At 47.5% G+C, this 15,000-nt stretch overlaps 1 protein-coding gene across 1 annotated transcript in view; it reads left to right on the top strand.

The window, feature by feature from the left end:
* Nucleotides 1-15,000, top strand: part of fryb (furry homolog b (Drosophila)) — a 154,312-nt gene that overhangs the window by 54,241 nt on the left and 85,071 nt on the right. The window contains exons 17-22 of the mRNA XM_045208247.1: nt 5,769-5,895; nt 7,057-7,167; nt 7,261-7,425; nt 7,765-7,851; nt 9,833-10,092; nt 14,815-15,000. The exon at nt 14,815-15,000 is cut by the window's right edge and continues 4 nt beyond it. Coding sequence (XP_045064182.1) covers nt 5,769-5,895; nt 7,057-7,167; nt 7,261-7,425; nt 7,765-7,851; nt 9,833-10,092; nt 14,815-15,000 — 936 coding nt within the window. The remainder of the gene's footprint in view (nt 1-5,768; nt 5,896-7,056; nt 7,168-7,260; nt 7,426-7,764; nt 7,852-9,832; nt 10,093-14,814) is intronic.

Raw genomic sequence — 15,000 nt, 5'->3', positions numbered from 1 at the left:
GTCTCCTGGCCTCTAGAGGTCAGCTGTGTTCCCCTTTGCCTTAGTTTTTCCTCATGTGTCCTAATTAGCTTATCTATGTCACCTGTGCCTTGTTTCCCCTTGAGTATTTTAGCTGTGTGTTTTCCCCTTGTTTCTCACTTGGTTATTGCGTCCTGTCTATGTGTCTCCTGCTTTGTCCCACCGTATCAGTCCTAGTAAGTTATTCGAAGTTATCTTTAGTTTGTTTTTCTCCCCTCGGGGAGTTGTTTTGTTTTGCCTCCTGTTTTGGAACATTAAATCTACTTACCTGGAGTATTGCCTTGGGAGTTTCATTTGGGTCCTACAACATCTCCTCTGTGGCTAAGGGGTAGTACCCCCAGCTCTACACATTTGAGACCGGAGTTCTAGCCCGGCTTGTGACAGAATAACCAAGTCAATCATGGACCCAGAAACACTCAGTTCCCAGGACCTGTTGGCGGTGATCATTCGACATGAGGCTTCTTTCCAGCGCCATGAAGCCGTTCTCAGCCGACAAGAGGAGCTGATGGCTAGACATTCTCAACTCCTGGCCGAAATGATGAGTTCCCTTCACCAGCTCTTTGAACGCCTCCTTGGTTCTCCCCCTTCCCCCCGGTCACCTCCCAGTGACGACAGGCCTTCTCGGTTGGCGGAGCCTCGACTACCACCTCCCAAGCCCTTTTCTGGGGATCCAAGCTCTTGTCAGGGTTTCCTCACCCAATGCTCCCTCACCTTCGAGCTCCAACCCTCAAGTTTTCCCACAGACCGTTCCAAGATTGCCTACCTCATTACCCTTCTTTCAGACAAGGCGCTCGCCTGGGCCTCTGCGGTGTGGCAGTCCCAGGAGGCCTGTTGTGACTCCCACGCTGCATTTGTAGAAGAGTTCAAGCGGGTGTTCGATCATCCTGTCAGTGGGCGGGAGGCTTCCAAGCGCCTACTGTCTCTCCGTCAGGGCCCCCGAAGCACGGCAGATTTTGCCATTGAGTTCCGAACCATAGCAGCAAGGAGCGGATGGAATGATGAAGCGCTGAGGGTCTGCTTTCAGGGAGGGTTATCTGAGCCCCTTCAAGATGAGTTAGCCACCCGTGAACCAGCTGAAGATCTCGAGTCCCTCATAGCCTTGGCCATCCGCCTGGACAATCGTCTAAGAGAGCGGAGAACGGCTCGCCGTCAGGTGTCTCAGTCCCAAGTTCCTCTGAGCAGCTCTGTTTCTCCTGTTTGGACTCCGTCATTCAGAGCTGCCCCGGCTCCTGAACTGCCCCAGGATTCCCCGGAGAGCATGCAGTTAGGCCGTTCCAGGCTTTCTTCCAACGAAAGGGAACGTCGCATGAGGGAGCGTCGGTGCCTCTACTGCGGGGTTGCCGGCCACTTCCGCTCCACTTGCCCCGAGCTGGGAAACGCCTGTCCCCGCCCAGCTACAGGAGGGTTGTGATGGGGAAAATTAGAGCTCCTCCTACTAACGCGGTCCTAGCTATTCCAGCCACTCTGTCCTGGGAGGGCCACCAGCATCGGGTCCAGGCTATGATCGATTCCGGTGCCGCAGGTGATTTTATGGATGTAACCTTGGCTAAGGAACTTAAGATCCCTACCCAACTACTTCCTCAACCCCAGGCAGTTACAGCCTTAGATGGCAGACCTCTGGAACCAGGAAAAGTTACTGAGGCGACTCAGTCCCTGCGACTTACCATCTCTCAACACCAGCAGGAGGAGACCTTCTATCTCATTGACTCTCCCGAGTATCCTATTATCCTGGGTCACCCTTGGCTATGCAGACATAATCCCCAGATCGACTGGCCTACTGGCACCATTCTTAGCTGGGGTCCCACTTGCCAACTCACCTGCATGCTTCAGAGTTCCTCAGCCCCTAGTACCCAGTTTCAAGAGTCTGTTGACGTCTCCCGAGTCCCCAGTGTTTACCATCGGTTCAAAGCAGTGTTCAGCAAGGCCCGGGCTACTGCCTTACCGCCTCATCGCACTTATGACTGTGCCATTGATCTACTCCCTGGGTGCTGCCCTCCTAGAGGTCGGATCTTTTCCTTGTCCTCCCCGAGCACGCAGCTATGGACACCTACATTAAGGAGTCCTTGGCAGCCGGCCTCATCTATGCCTCTACTTCCCCGGCTGGGGCGGGCTTCTTTTTGTTGAAAAGAAAGACGGGGGTCTGAGGCCTTGTATTGATTACCGGGGACTCAACAAGATCACGGTTCGGAATCGATACCCTCTTCCTCTCATGGCCACTGCTTTTGAGCTGCTTCAAGGGGCTTCCATTTTTACTAAGCTGGATCTCCGCAATGCTTACCATCTCGTGCGGATCCGGCCAGGAGACGAATGGAAGACGGCGTTCAACACGCCCACGGGACACTATGAATATCGGGTGATGCCGTTCGGGCTCACCAATGCCCCCGCAGTATTCCAAGCCCTGATTAATGATGTTCTCCGGGATATGCTTAATCTGTTCGTCTTCGTGTACCTGGACGATATCCTCGTCTTCTCGAGGTCACTGAAGGAGCATGAGGGGCATGTTAGCCGGGTTCTCCAGAGGCTCCTTGACAATCACCTCTACGTTAAGCCTGAGAAGTGTGAATTTCATGTTTCTCAGACTCAGTTTCTCGGGTTTATTGTCACTCCCTGGCACCTAGAGATGGATCCCAAGAAGGTCAAGGCGGTCCACGATTGGCCCACACCTGCCACGGTCAAGGAGGTTCAACGGTTCATTGGCTTTTCTAACTTCTATCGGAAGTTCATCAAGAATTTCAGCTCGGTGGTAGCCCCCTTGACGACGCTTACCAAGGGTGGAGGGACCAAGATTCACTGGGGTCCGGAAGCAGCAGGGGCCTTCGAGGATCTCAAGCGCCGCTTCACTTCTGCTCCGATTCTGGTGACCCCTGACCCAGAGAGACCTTTCGTGGTGGAGGTGGACGCCTCAGAGGTGGGGGGTGGGAGCCGTCCTGTCACAGAGGGGTGCGGATGGGAGATTACACCCTTGTGCCTTCATGTCTCGCCGCCTGTCTGAGGCCGAGCGCAACTACCACGTGGGGGATCTAGAGTTGCTTGCGGTTAAACTGGCCTTGGAAGAGTGGCGCCATTGGCTTGAGGGGGCTCAGCACCCCTTTCCAGGTTCTCACAGACCACAAGAACCTGGAATATCTCCAACAGGCTAAGCGGATGAACCCTCGGCAAGCACGATGGTCCCTTTTCTTTAATCGATTCCAGTTCATCCTGACTTACCGACCTGGCACCAAGAACGTCAAGCCGGATGCTCTGTCTCGAGTCTATTCTCCCGAGGTACAAGAGAAGCCCTTGGCATCGATTATTCCGAGGTCTAGGATCGTCGCACCTCTTCAGTGGGAACTAGAAAGAGGGGTACGAGAAGCTCTTGCCCATGAGCCCGATCCAGGCGGTGGTCCTGCCGGTCGCCTGTACGTTCCTCTCTCGGTTCGGGCCCGCGTCTTGCAGTGGGGTCATGAGTCGCCCTTGACATGCCATCCTGGCAGTGCTCGCACACTGGAGTTCCTCCGACGGCGGTTTTGGTGGCCGTCCATCAAGAAGGACGTGCAGGTCTATGTTGAGGCCTGCCCTGTGTGCAACCAGGGAAAGTCGACACGCCAGCGACCCCAGGGACTGCTCCATCCCTTACCTGTTCCTCGAAGGCCATGGTCACACCTTTCTCTGGACTTTGTTACGGGACTTCCTCTATCCCAGGGCAACACCGTCATCCTTGTGGTGGTAGACCGTTTCTCTAAGGCTGCCCGGTTTATTCCCCTGCCCAAGCTGCCCTCGGCTAAGGAGACTGCGGAGCTCCTCATGAACCATGTCTTCCGGATATTTGGCATTCCCCTGGACGTGGTCTCTGACCGAGGTCCCCAATTCTCGTCCCGGTTTTGGGGGGCCTTCTGCAGGCTTATTGGGGCCACAGCCAGCCTATCGTCAGGATTCCATCCAGAGTCTAATGGCCAAACGGAACGGATTAATCAGGATCTGGAGACCACCCTGCGGTGTATGGCGGCCAGTAATCCCACGTCTTGGGCCACCTATATCATTTGGGCTGAATATGCCCACAACACCCTCCAGTCCTCAGCCACCGGATTGTCCCCCTTCGAATGCCAGTTCGGTTACAACCCTCCTTTGTTTCCAGAGGAAGAGGCGCAAGTTGGTGTTCCCTCGGCCCAGCGCTTTGTCCAACGCTGTAGGCGGACCTGGAAGAAGGCCAGGTGTACCCTCCTTCGGACCTCCCAGAGATACCAAAGTCAGGCTAATCGCCACCGCCGGGACGCCCCTAGTTTCCGAGCTGGTCAGAGAGTTTGGTTGGCCACTAAGAACTTGCCCCTCCGGGTCGAATCCAAGAAGCTTTCCCAGAGATACATCGGCCCTTTCCGCATTTCTAGAAAGGTTAACCCTGTGTCGTATCGTTTAGTTCTGCCTCGCTCCCTTAGAGTTAACCCCACTTTCCATGTTTCACTCCTTAAACCTGTCTTGTCTTCTCCTTTTGCCCCCCACACAGACCCCCGCCACCTCCCAGGATCATAGACGGCCAGCCAGCCTACACAGTCCGCCGGATACTGGACTCCCGGAGGGTCCAGAACTCTCTGCAGTATCTGGTGGACTGGGAGGGCTACGGGCCAGAGGAGCGCTCCTGGGTTCCGGCCAGGGACATCCTGGACCCAGGGTTGATCCGAGATTTTCGCACCCTGGGGCCAGGGTGTTCTGGAAGGAACGTCAGGAGTCGTTCCTAGAGGAGGGGGTCCTGTCAGCTTCCTGCTTCCCCTGTTTGTCTCCTGGCCTCTAGAGGTCAGCTGTGTTCCCCTTTGCCTTAGTTTTTCCTCATGTGTCCTAATTAGCTTATCTATGTCACCTGTGCCTTGTTTCCCCTTGAGTATTTTAGCTGTGTGTTTTCCCCTTGTTTCTCACTTGGTTATTGCGTCCTGTCTATGTGTCTCCTGCTTTGTCCCACCGTATCAGTCCTAGTAAGTTATTCGAAGTTATCTTTAGTTTGTTTTTCTCCCCTCGGGGAGTTGTTTTGTTTTGCCTCCTGTTTTGGAACATTAAATCTACTTACCTGGAGTATTGCCTTGGGAGTTTCATTTGGGTCCTACAACATCTCCTCTGTGGCTAAGGGGTAGTACCCCCAGCTCTACACATTTGAGACCGGAGTTCTAGCCCGGCTTGTGACAGGTATTAGATATAATGGAGGAACAACCTGTGGTTACCTAGGTTACCCCATTGGCTCGCTGCAAAAACTTGACCTTTTTCACATGCAATTTTATTTTTGTCTGCTTGTTTTAGTCAATTCCAAAACTACATTTAAGAAAAGTACATGTCTAAAGATTGCTTTCCAACATTGCCTGCTTCCGAGCGTCTCACTACTTAGAAAAACATAATATTGTAGGGCTTCCCTCATGCCCCTTTTCATGACGTGCTAGCTAGCTACTGACCTGCACATTAAGCTAGACCAACAACACAAACAAACTGACTATACAGCTACAAGTAGTGAGTAGAGTTACAAACTGACTATACTAAACAAGTTAAATGTCTTAAATGTGATGAAATGTTTTCCACACACATAGCTATGTCTAGTCTACTTGGGCACCGTGTCCCCACATTTCCCTGAAGCCACAGGGCTCTTCTCACAGGTTCTTATTTCCCAACGTGGGAGGATTGCGAACCGGAGGTCGGGATCTTTGACCTGGTTACATGTACATTGAACAACACTGCAGAATATCTTAAAATGTGTGGCGTATTCTAGAACCTCTCTGTGTTCTCTATCCTGTCAGTCTGACTGTCCACATGGACGACGAGCTGCGCCTCATCTCCCAGAATTCCTTGCAGAGCCTGCTGCTGGACTTCTCTGATTGGAGGGAGGACGTCCTGTTTGGATATACACACTTCCTGCTCCGAGAGGTGACTATATGTTTAAGATATATTGTATTGTAGAGCAGAGGTATACATGCACATTTTGTGGAGTTAGCTTTTCTTTTTGTACATAAACGACAGCATGAACATACAAAACATAACACCAGGCGTATCACCCAGGAGTATTACCCAGGAGTATCACCCAGGAGTATCACCCAGGAGTATCACCCAGGAGTATCACCCAGGACTATCACCCAGGAGTATTACCCAGGAGTATTACACCAGGAGTATTACAGCAGGAGTATTACAGCAGGAGTATTACACCAGGAGTATTACACCAGGAGTATTACACCAGGAGTATTACCCAGGAGTATTACCCAGGAGTATTACAGCAGGAGTATTACCCAGGAGTATTACACCAGGAGTATTACCCAGGAGTATTACCCAGGAGTATTACACCAGGAGTATTACACCAGGAGTATTACCCAGGAGTATTACCCAGGAGTATTACAGCAGGAGTATCACAGCAGGAGTATTACACCAGGAGTATTACCCAGGAGTATTACACCAGGAGTATTACACCAGGAGTATTACCCAGGAGTATTACACCAGGAGTATTACCCAGGAGTATTACAGCAGGAGTATTACACCAGGAGTATTACCCAGGAGTATTACATCAGGAGTATTACACCAGGAGTTTTACCCAGGAGTATTACACCAGGAGTATTACCCAGGAGTATTACAGCAGGAGTATTACACCAGGAGTATTACCCATGAGTATTACCCAGGAGTATTACCCAGGAGTATTACAGCAGGAGTATTACCCAGGAGTATTACAGCAGGAGTATTACCCAGGAGTATTACACCAGGAGTATTACACCAGGAGTATTACCCAGGAGTATTACCCAGGAGTATTACAGCAGGAGTATTACCCAGGAGTATTACACCAGGAGTATTACCCAGGAGTATTACATCAGGAGTATTACCCATGAGTATTACCCAGGAGTATTACCCAGGAGTATTACAGCAGGAGTATTACCCAGGAGTATTACACCAGGAGTATTACACCAGGAGTATTACCCAGGAGTATTACACCAGGAGTATTACACCAGGAGTATTACCCAGGAGTATTACACCAGGAGTATTACACCAGGAGTATTACCCATCACTCTCTGTGTGATGGCTCCCTCTCTCTCTGTGTAACTCCAGGTTCAGGACACACACCAGGGTCTACAGGACTCCTCCATCAAACTGCTGCTGCAGCTGCTCACACAGTGGAGGCTCACACTGCAGGTCCCTGGGAACAAACGGGCTGCTGAGGTTTGTAGTGTGTGTGTAGTGTATGTATATTTTTGTAAGTATACATGCATGTCTGCTTCAGTGTGTTATATCTAACCCTCCCTCCCTCCCCAGGCCAGTCCCAGACTACCAGACCGTAGTCCTCACTGCTCAGTGCTTCATGCTGTAGAAGGCCTGGCTCTGCTTCTCCTCTGCTCCTGTCAGACCAGCACACGCAAACTGGCTGTGTCTGTCCTCAGAGAGATACGCATCCTCTTCAATACTATAGGACACGCAGAGGTATGGAAGGAGGGAGGATGGAGAGAGGTGGGAGGGAGGGAGGGAAGGAAGGAAGGAAGGAAGGAAGGAAGGAAGGAAGGAAGGTCTATAGGGTTCTATCTGGGACCAAAAGTGTTCTACATGCAACCAAAAAGGGTTCTTCAAAGGGTTCTCCTATGGGGACAGCCGAAGAACCCATTACGGATCTAGATAGAGATTACTAGGCAGTCTCATCATTACGATAGAAACATTACTAATGTCCGTTCTGTTGATAACTTTACTCTGTGTCTTTCTTTTTGGTTCTTTCTCAACTCAACTAGTTACGTTTCTAAAGTCCATTTGGTTTCTTCTTCCCTCCAGGATGATGACAAGCCTATGATAGAGGTGATGGACCAGCTCAGTCCTGCTGTCATGGACAGCTTTGTACACGTGGCCGTGTCCGACTCTGTAAGTAGCACCGTGTCTCTCTTTCTGTGTGTCCAAATACCAATACTTGCGTTCTTAACAGTAGGCTTTTTGGGTGTACAAGAATATAATTTTTTATAGTATGTGACATTTAGAAAATGAAGTATGCATTAAATGCCAGGATGTACAGTGCATTCGGAAAGTATTCAGACCTCTTCCCTTTTTCCACATTTTGTTACGTTAAAGCCTTATTCTAAAATTGATTAAATTATTTTTTTCCCTCATCAATCTACACACAATACCCCATAATGCCAAAGCGAAAACAGGTTTTTAGAAAATGTTGCAAATGTATAAAAAATTTAAAACAGAAATACCTTATTTACATAAGTATTCAGACCCTTGGCTATTAAACTTGAAAATGAGCTCAGGTGCATCCTGTTTCCATTGATCATCCTTGAGATGTTTCTACAACTTGATTGGAGTCCACCTGTCGTAAATTCAATTGATTGGACATGATTTGGAAAGGCACACACCTGTCTATATAATGTCCCACAGTTGACAGTGCATGTCAGAGAAAAAACCAAGCCATGAGGTCGAAGGAATTGTCTGTAGAGCTCCGAGACAGGATTGTGTCGAGGCACAGATCTGGGCAAGGGTACCAAAAAAATGTCTGCAGCATTAAAGGTCCCCAGGAACACAGTGGCCTCCATCATTCTTCAATGGAAGAAGTTTGGAACCACCAACACTCTTCTTAGAGCTGGCCGCCCGGCCAAACTGAGCAATCGGGGGAGAAGGGCCTTGATCAGGGAGGTGAAGTTCCACTGTGGAGATGGGAGAACCTTCCAGAAGGACAACCATCTCTGCAGCACTCCACCAATCAGGCCTTTATGGTAGAGTGGCCAGACGGAAGCCACTCCTCAGTAAAAGGCACATGACAGCCCACTTGGAGTTTGCTAAAAGGAACCTAAAGAACTCTCAGACCATGAAGAAACAAGATTCTGTGGTCTGATGAAACCAAGATTGAACTCTTTGGCCTGAATGCCAAGCGTCACGTCTGGAGGAAACCAGGCACCATCCCTACGGTGAAGCATGGTGGTGGCAGCATCATGCTGTGGGGATGTTTTTCAGCGGCAGGGACTGGGAGACTAGTCAGGATAGAGGGAAAGATGAACGGACCAAAGTACAGAGATCCTTGATGAAAACCTGCTCCAGAGCACTCAGGACCTCAGACTGGGGCGAAGGTTCACCTTCCAACAGGACAACGACCCTAAGCACACAGCCAAGACAACGCAGGAGTGGCTTCGGGATAAGTCTCTGAATGTCCTTGAGTGGCCAAAGGTGCTGTAATCGTTGCCAAAGGTGCTTCAACAAAGTACTGACTAAAGGGTCTGAATACTGATGGAAATGTCTAAAAACCTATTTTTGCTTTATCATTATAGGGTATTGTGTGATTATTATTATTTTTTAATCCATTTTAGAATAAGGCTTAAGTTAGAAGTAGACAAGACAGGTTTTGGACAAGGCCTGTGTATCCCTAACCCTCTCTCCCCTCCCCTCCTATCTCCTCTCCTCTCCTCTCCTCTCCTCTCCTCTCCTCTCCTCTCCTCTCCTCTCCTCTCCTCTCCTCTCCTCTCCTCTCCTCTCCTCTCCTCTCCTCTCCTTTCCTCTCCTCTCCTCTCCTCTCCTCTCCTGTCTCCTCTCCTGTCTCCTCTCCCCTCCTGTCTCCTCTCCCCTCCCCTCCTGTCCTGTCCTCTCCTCTCCTCTCCTCTCCTCTCCTGTCTCCTCTCCTGTCTCCTCTCCCCTCCTGTCTCCTCTCCTCTCCTCTCCTCTCCTCTCCTCTCCTCTCCTCTCCTCTCCTCTCCCTCTCCTCTCCTCTCTCCTCTCCTTTCCTCTCCTCTCCTCTCCTCTCCTCTCCTCTCCTCTCCTCTCCTCTCCTCTCCTCTCCTCTCCCTCTCCTCTCCTCTCCTCTCCTCTCCTCTCCTCTCCTCTCCTCTCCTCTCCTCTCCTCTCCTCTCCTCTCTAGTCCACCCTCCCTCTCAGCCACCACGTAGACCTACAGTGGTTGGTGGAGTGGACAGCCAGACTGGTAAGCAGTGCCTACGACGTGAAGAGTCCCAGCCATGTATGGATCTATGCCCAGTGTGTCAAAGACCCCTGGGTACTCTGTCTGCACAGCTTCCTGCGCCAGGAACACCTCCCCAAACTCTGCCCTACCGCACTCAGCTATGCCTGGCCATACGCTTTCACCAGGCTACAACTGCTGCTGCCACTGGTTGATCCCAAGTACGTACAACACACAGGGGTCAGACGCACATACAAACCTATGTACAGACACAGGAACAGCCAAACCCAGTCTTACAGTGCCCTTCTTTCGTCGTAGCTAGCAATAGCTCTGTATCTGTAGCTAACATTGAACATTTATTACTGCCACTACACTGCTGTTCATTGGTTATTGATTAGATGTTTTACTGCCACTACACTGCTGTTCATTGGTTATTGATTAGATTTGTTACTGCCACTACACTGCTGTTCATTGGTTATTGATTAGATTTGTTACTGCCACTACACTGCTGTTCATTGGTTATTGATTAGATTTGTTACTGCCACTACACTGCTGTTCATTGGTTATTGATTAGATTTGTTACTGCCTCTACACTGCTGTTCATTGATTATTGATTAGATTTGTTACTGCCTCTACACTGCTGTTCATTGATTATTGATTTCCATTACCATTAGTATTTATCCTGCTACTGGTCACTTTTACTCCTGTTTACATGTATATATTACCATTGGTATATTACCATGTATATATATTACCATTGGTATATTACCATGTATATATTACCATTGGTATATTACCATGTATATATTACCATTGGTATATTACCATGTATATATTACCATGAGTATATTACCATGTATATATTACCATGAGTACATTACCATGTATATATTACCATGAGTATATTACCATGTATATATTACCATTGGTATATTACCATGTATATATTACCATTGGTATATTACCATGTATATATTACCATTGGTATATTACCATGTATATATTACCATTGGTATATTACCATGTATATATTACCATTGGTATATTACCATGTATATATTACCATGAGTATATTACCATGTATATATTACCATGAGTATATTACCATGTATATATTACCATTGGTATATTACCATGTATATATTACCATTGGTATATTACCATGTATATATTACCATTGGTATATTACCATGTATATATTACCATTGGTATATTACCATGTATATATTACCATTGGTATATTACCATGTATATATTACCATTGGTATATTACCATGTATATATTACCATTGGTATATTACCATGTATATATTACCATTGGTATATTACCATGTATATATTACCATTGGTATATTACCATGTATATATTACCATGAGTATATTACCATGTATATATTACCATTGGTATATTACCATGTATATATTACCATTGGTATATTACCATGTATATATTACCATTGGTATATTACCATGTATATATTACCATTGGTATATTACCATGTATATATTACCATGTATATATTACCATTAGTATATTACCATAAGTATTTATATATTCCTGCTACAAGTCACTTTTCAGCCCTGTTTATATGAACTGTATATCCACCTATCACGTCTACACTGACATACACACACTGACACACACACTAACATACACACACTAACATACACACACTAACACACACACACACACACTAACATACACACACTAACACACACACACGCACACTAACATACACACACTAACATACACACTAACACACACACACTAACACACACACACACACACTAACACACACACACTAACACACACACACTGACATACACACTAACATACACACACTAACACACACACACTAACACACACACACTAACATACACACACTAACATACACACGCTAACACACACACACTAACACACACACAGTGACGTACACACACTGACACACTCACACTAAAACACACACACTAACATACACACACTAACACACACACACTAACATACACACACTAACACACACACACACACACACAGTGACGTACACACGCTAACACACACACGCTAACACACACACAGTAACACACACACACAGTGATGTACACACACACTAACACACACTCACGCTAACACACACTCACACTAACACACATGCACACATACACTGACATACACACACTAACACACACACACACACATACACTGACATACACACACTAACACACACACACACGCTAACACACACACACTAATACACACACACTAACACACACACACACATACACTGACACACTCACACTCACCTCCACACACCCACCCACCACTTAAGCTGCTGCAATACTGTTTACTATTACTATTATTATTATTATTGTTATTATTATTATTGTTATTATTATTGTTATTATTATTATTGTTATTGTAATTATTAATGTTATTGTTGTTGTTATTATTGTTATTATTATTATTGTTATTATTATTATTACTATTGATATTATTGTTATTATTATTATTGTTATTATTATTATTATTATTATTATTATTATTGTTATTATTGTTATTATTACTATTGTTATTATTATTGTTATTATTATTATTTATCCTGCTACCGGTCACTTTCTCCTAGTCCCTGTCTACATGTACATATCTGCCTCAACTACTCCAGTATCCCTGCACACTGTACATTTGTTACTGGCCCTTACCCTGTATTGCTGTATATACGCTACATGACCAAAAGTATGTGGACACCTGCTCACCCAACATCTCATTCCAAAATCGTGGGCATTGATATGGAGTTGGTCCCCGCTTTACTGCTATAACAGCCTTTTCTGGGAAGGCTTTCCACTAGATGTTGGAACATTGCTGCGGGGACTTGCATCCATTCAGCCACCAGAGCATTAGTGAGGTCGGGCACTGATGTTGGTCGATTAGGCCTGGCTCGCAGTCTGCGTTCCAATTCATCCCAAAGGTGTTCGATGGGGTTGAGGTCAGGGCTCTGTGTAGGCTAGTGAAGTTCTTCCACACCGATCTCGACAAACCGTTTATGTATGGACCTCGCTTTGTGCACAGGGGAAGCACAGAATCGTCTAGAATGTCATTGTATGCTGTAGTGTTAAGATTTCCCTTCACTGGAACTAAGGGGCCTGAACCATGAAAAACAGCCCCAGACCATTATTCCTCCTCCACCAAACTTTACAGTTGGCACTATGCATTGGGGCAGGTAGCGTTCTCCTGGCATCTGCCAAACCCAGATTCGTCTGCCGGACTGCCAGATGGTGAAACGTGATTCATCACTCCGGAGAACGCGTGTCCAATGCTCCAGAGTCCAATGGTGGTGAGCTTTACACCTCTCCAGCCGACGCTTGGCATTGCGCATGGTGATCTTAGGCTTGTGTGCGGCTACTTGGCCATGGAAACCCATTTCATGAAGCTCCCGATGAACGGTTCTTGTTCTGACGTTGATTCCAGAGGCAGTTTGGAACTCGGTAGTGAGTGTTGCAACCGAGGACAGACGATTTTTACGCGCTACGCGCTTCAGCACTCAGCGATCCCGTTCTGTGAGCTTGTGTGGCCTACCACTTCGCGGCTGAGCCGTTGTTGCTCCTAGACGTTTCCACTTCACAATAACAACACTTTTGATGATCTGACTTGTTGGAAAGGTGGCATCCTATGATGGTGCCACGTTGAAAGTCACTGAGCTCTTTAGTAAGGCCATTCTACTGCCAATGTTTGTCTATGGAGATTGTATGGCTGTTTGCTCGATTTTAGCCAAATCCACTAATTCGAAGGAGTATCCACATACTTTTGTATATATATAGTGTAGCTGACCCTGTATATAGCTGACCCCGTATATAGCTGACCCCGTATATAGCTGACCCCGTATAGAGCTTACCCCGTATATAGCTGACCCCGTATAGAGCTTACCCCGTATATAGCTGACCCCGTATATAGCTGACCCCGTATATAGCTGACCCCGTATATAGCTGACCCCGTATATAGCTGACCCCGTATATAGCTGACCCCGTATATAGCTGACCCCGTATATAGCTGACCCCGTATATAGCTGGCCCCCTTATATAGCTGACCCCGTATATAGCTGACCCCGTATATAGCTGGCCCCCTTATAGAGCTGACCCTGTATATAGGGTATATAGCTTTCCCTGTATATAACATTCTCCAGTTTTTTAAATATTTCTCTAGTTTTTTTACTTCTACTATTATTGAATACTGCTGTTGGGAAGGGCTTCAAGTTAAGCATTTCACTGTACTTGTGCAAGGGATAAGTAAAAACTTGAAACATCTCTCTAATGCTAACTCTCTCTGTCCTCTGTGTGCTTCGTGTGTGTGTGCGTGTTGTGACTGTGTGTGTGTGTGCGTGTTGTGACTGTGTGCTTGGTGTGTATGCGTGTTGTGACTGTGTGTGGTGTGTGTGTGCGTGTTGTGACTGTGTGTGTGTGTGCGTGTTGTGACTGTGTGCTTGGTGTGTGTGCGTGTTGTGACTGTGTGTGTGTGTGCGTGTTGTGACTGTGTGCTTGGTGTGTGTGCGTGTTGTGACTGTGTGTGTTTGTGCGTGTTGTGACTGTGTGCTTGGTGTGTGTGTGTGTGTGTGTGTGCGTGTTGTGACTGTGTGGTGTGTGTGCGTGTTGTGACTGTGTGTGTGTGTGTGTTGTGACTGTGTGTGTGTGTGTTGTGACTGTGTGTGTGTGTGTGCGTGTTGTGACTGTGTGTGTGTGTGTTGTGACTGTGTGTGTGTGTGTGTGTGTGTGTTGTGACTGTGTGCGTGTGTGTGTGTGTGTTGTGACTGTGTGTGTGTGTGTTGTGACTGTGTGTGTGTGTGTGTGTGTGTCTGTGTTGTGACTGTGTGTGTGTGTGTTGTGACTGTGTGTGTGTGTGTTGTGACTGTGTGTGTGTGTGTTGTGTGTGTGTTGTGACTGTGTGTGTGTTACAGTAGTCCAGTGAATGCTAAGAAGACCTCGTCAGCAGGCTCCAGTGACAGCTCCATCTCGCTGTGGCGGAACTACCTGATCCTGTGCCTGGGCGTGGCCAAACCCAGCATCATGTCACCTGGTCACCTGAGAGCCTCCACACCTGAAATCACTGCTACCACACCTGACGGCAGTGTTACCTACGACAA

The sequence above is a fragment of the Coregonus clupeaformis genome, chromosome 27 (assembly GCF_020615455.1).
Source record: "Coregonus clupeaformis isolate EN_2021a chromosome 27, ASM2061545v1, whole genome shotgun sequence".
Classification (NCBI taxonomy): domain Eukaryota; kingdom Metazoa; phylum Chordata; class Actinopteri; order Salmoniformes; family Salmonidae; genus Coregonus; species Coregonus clupeaformis.
Note: the sequence above shows the minus strand (reverse complement) of the source record. Positions and strands in the feature narration are given on the sequence as shown.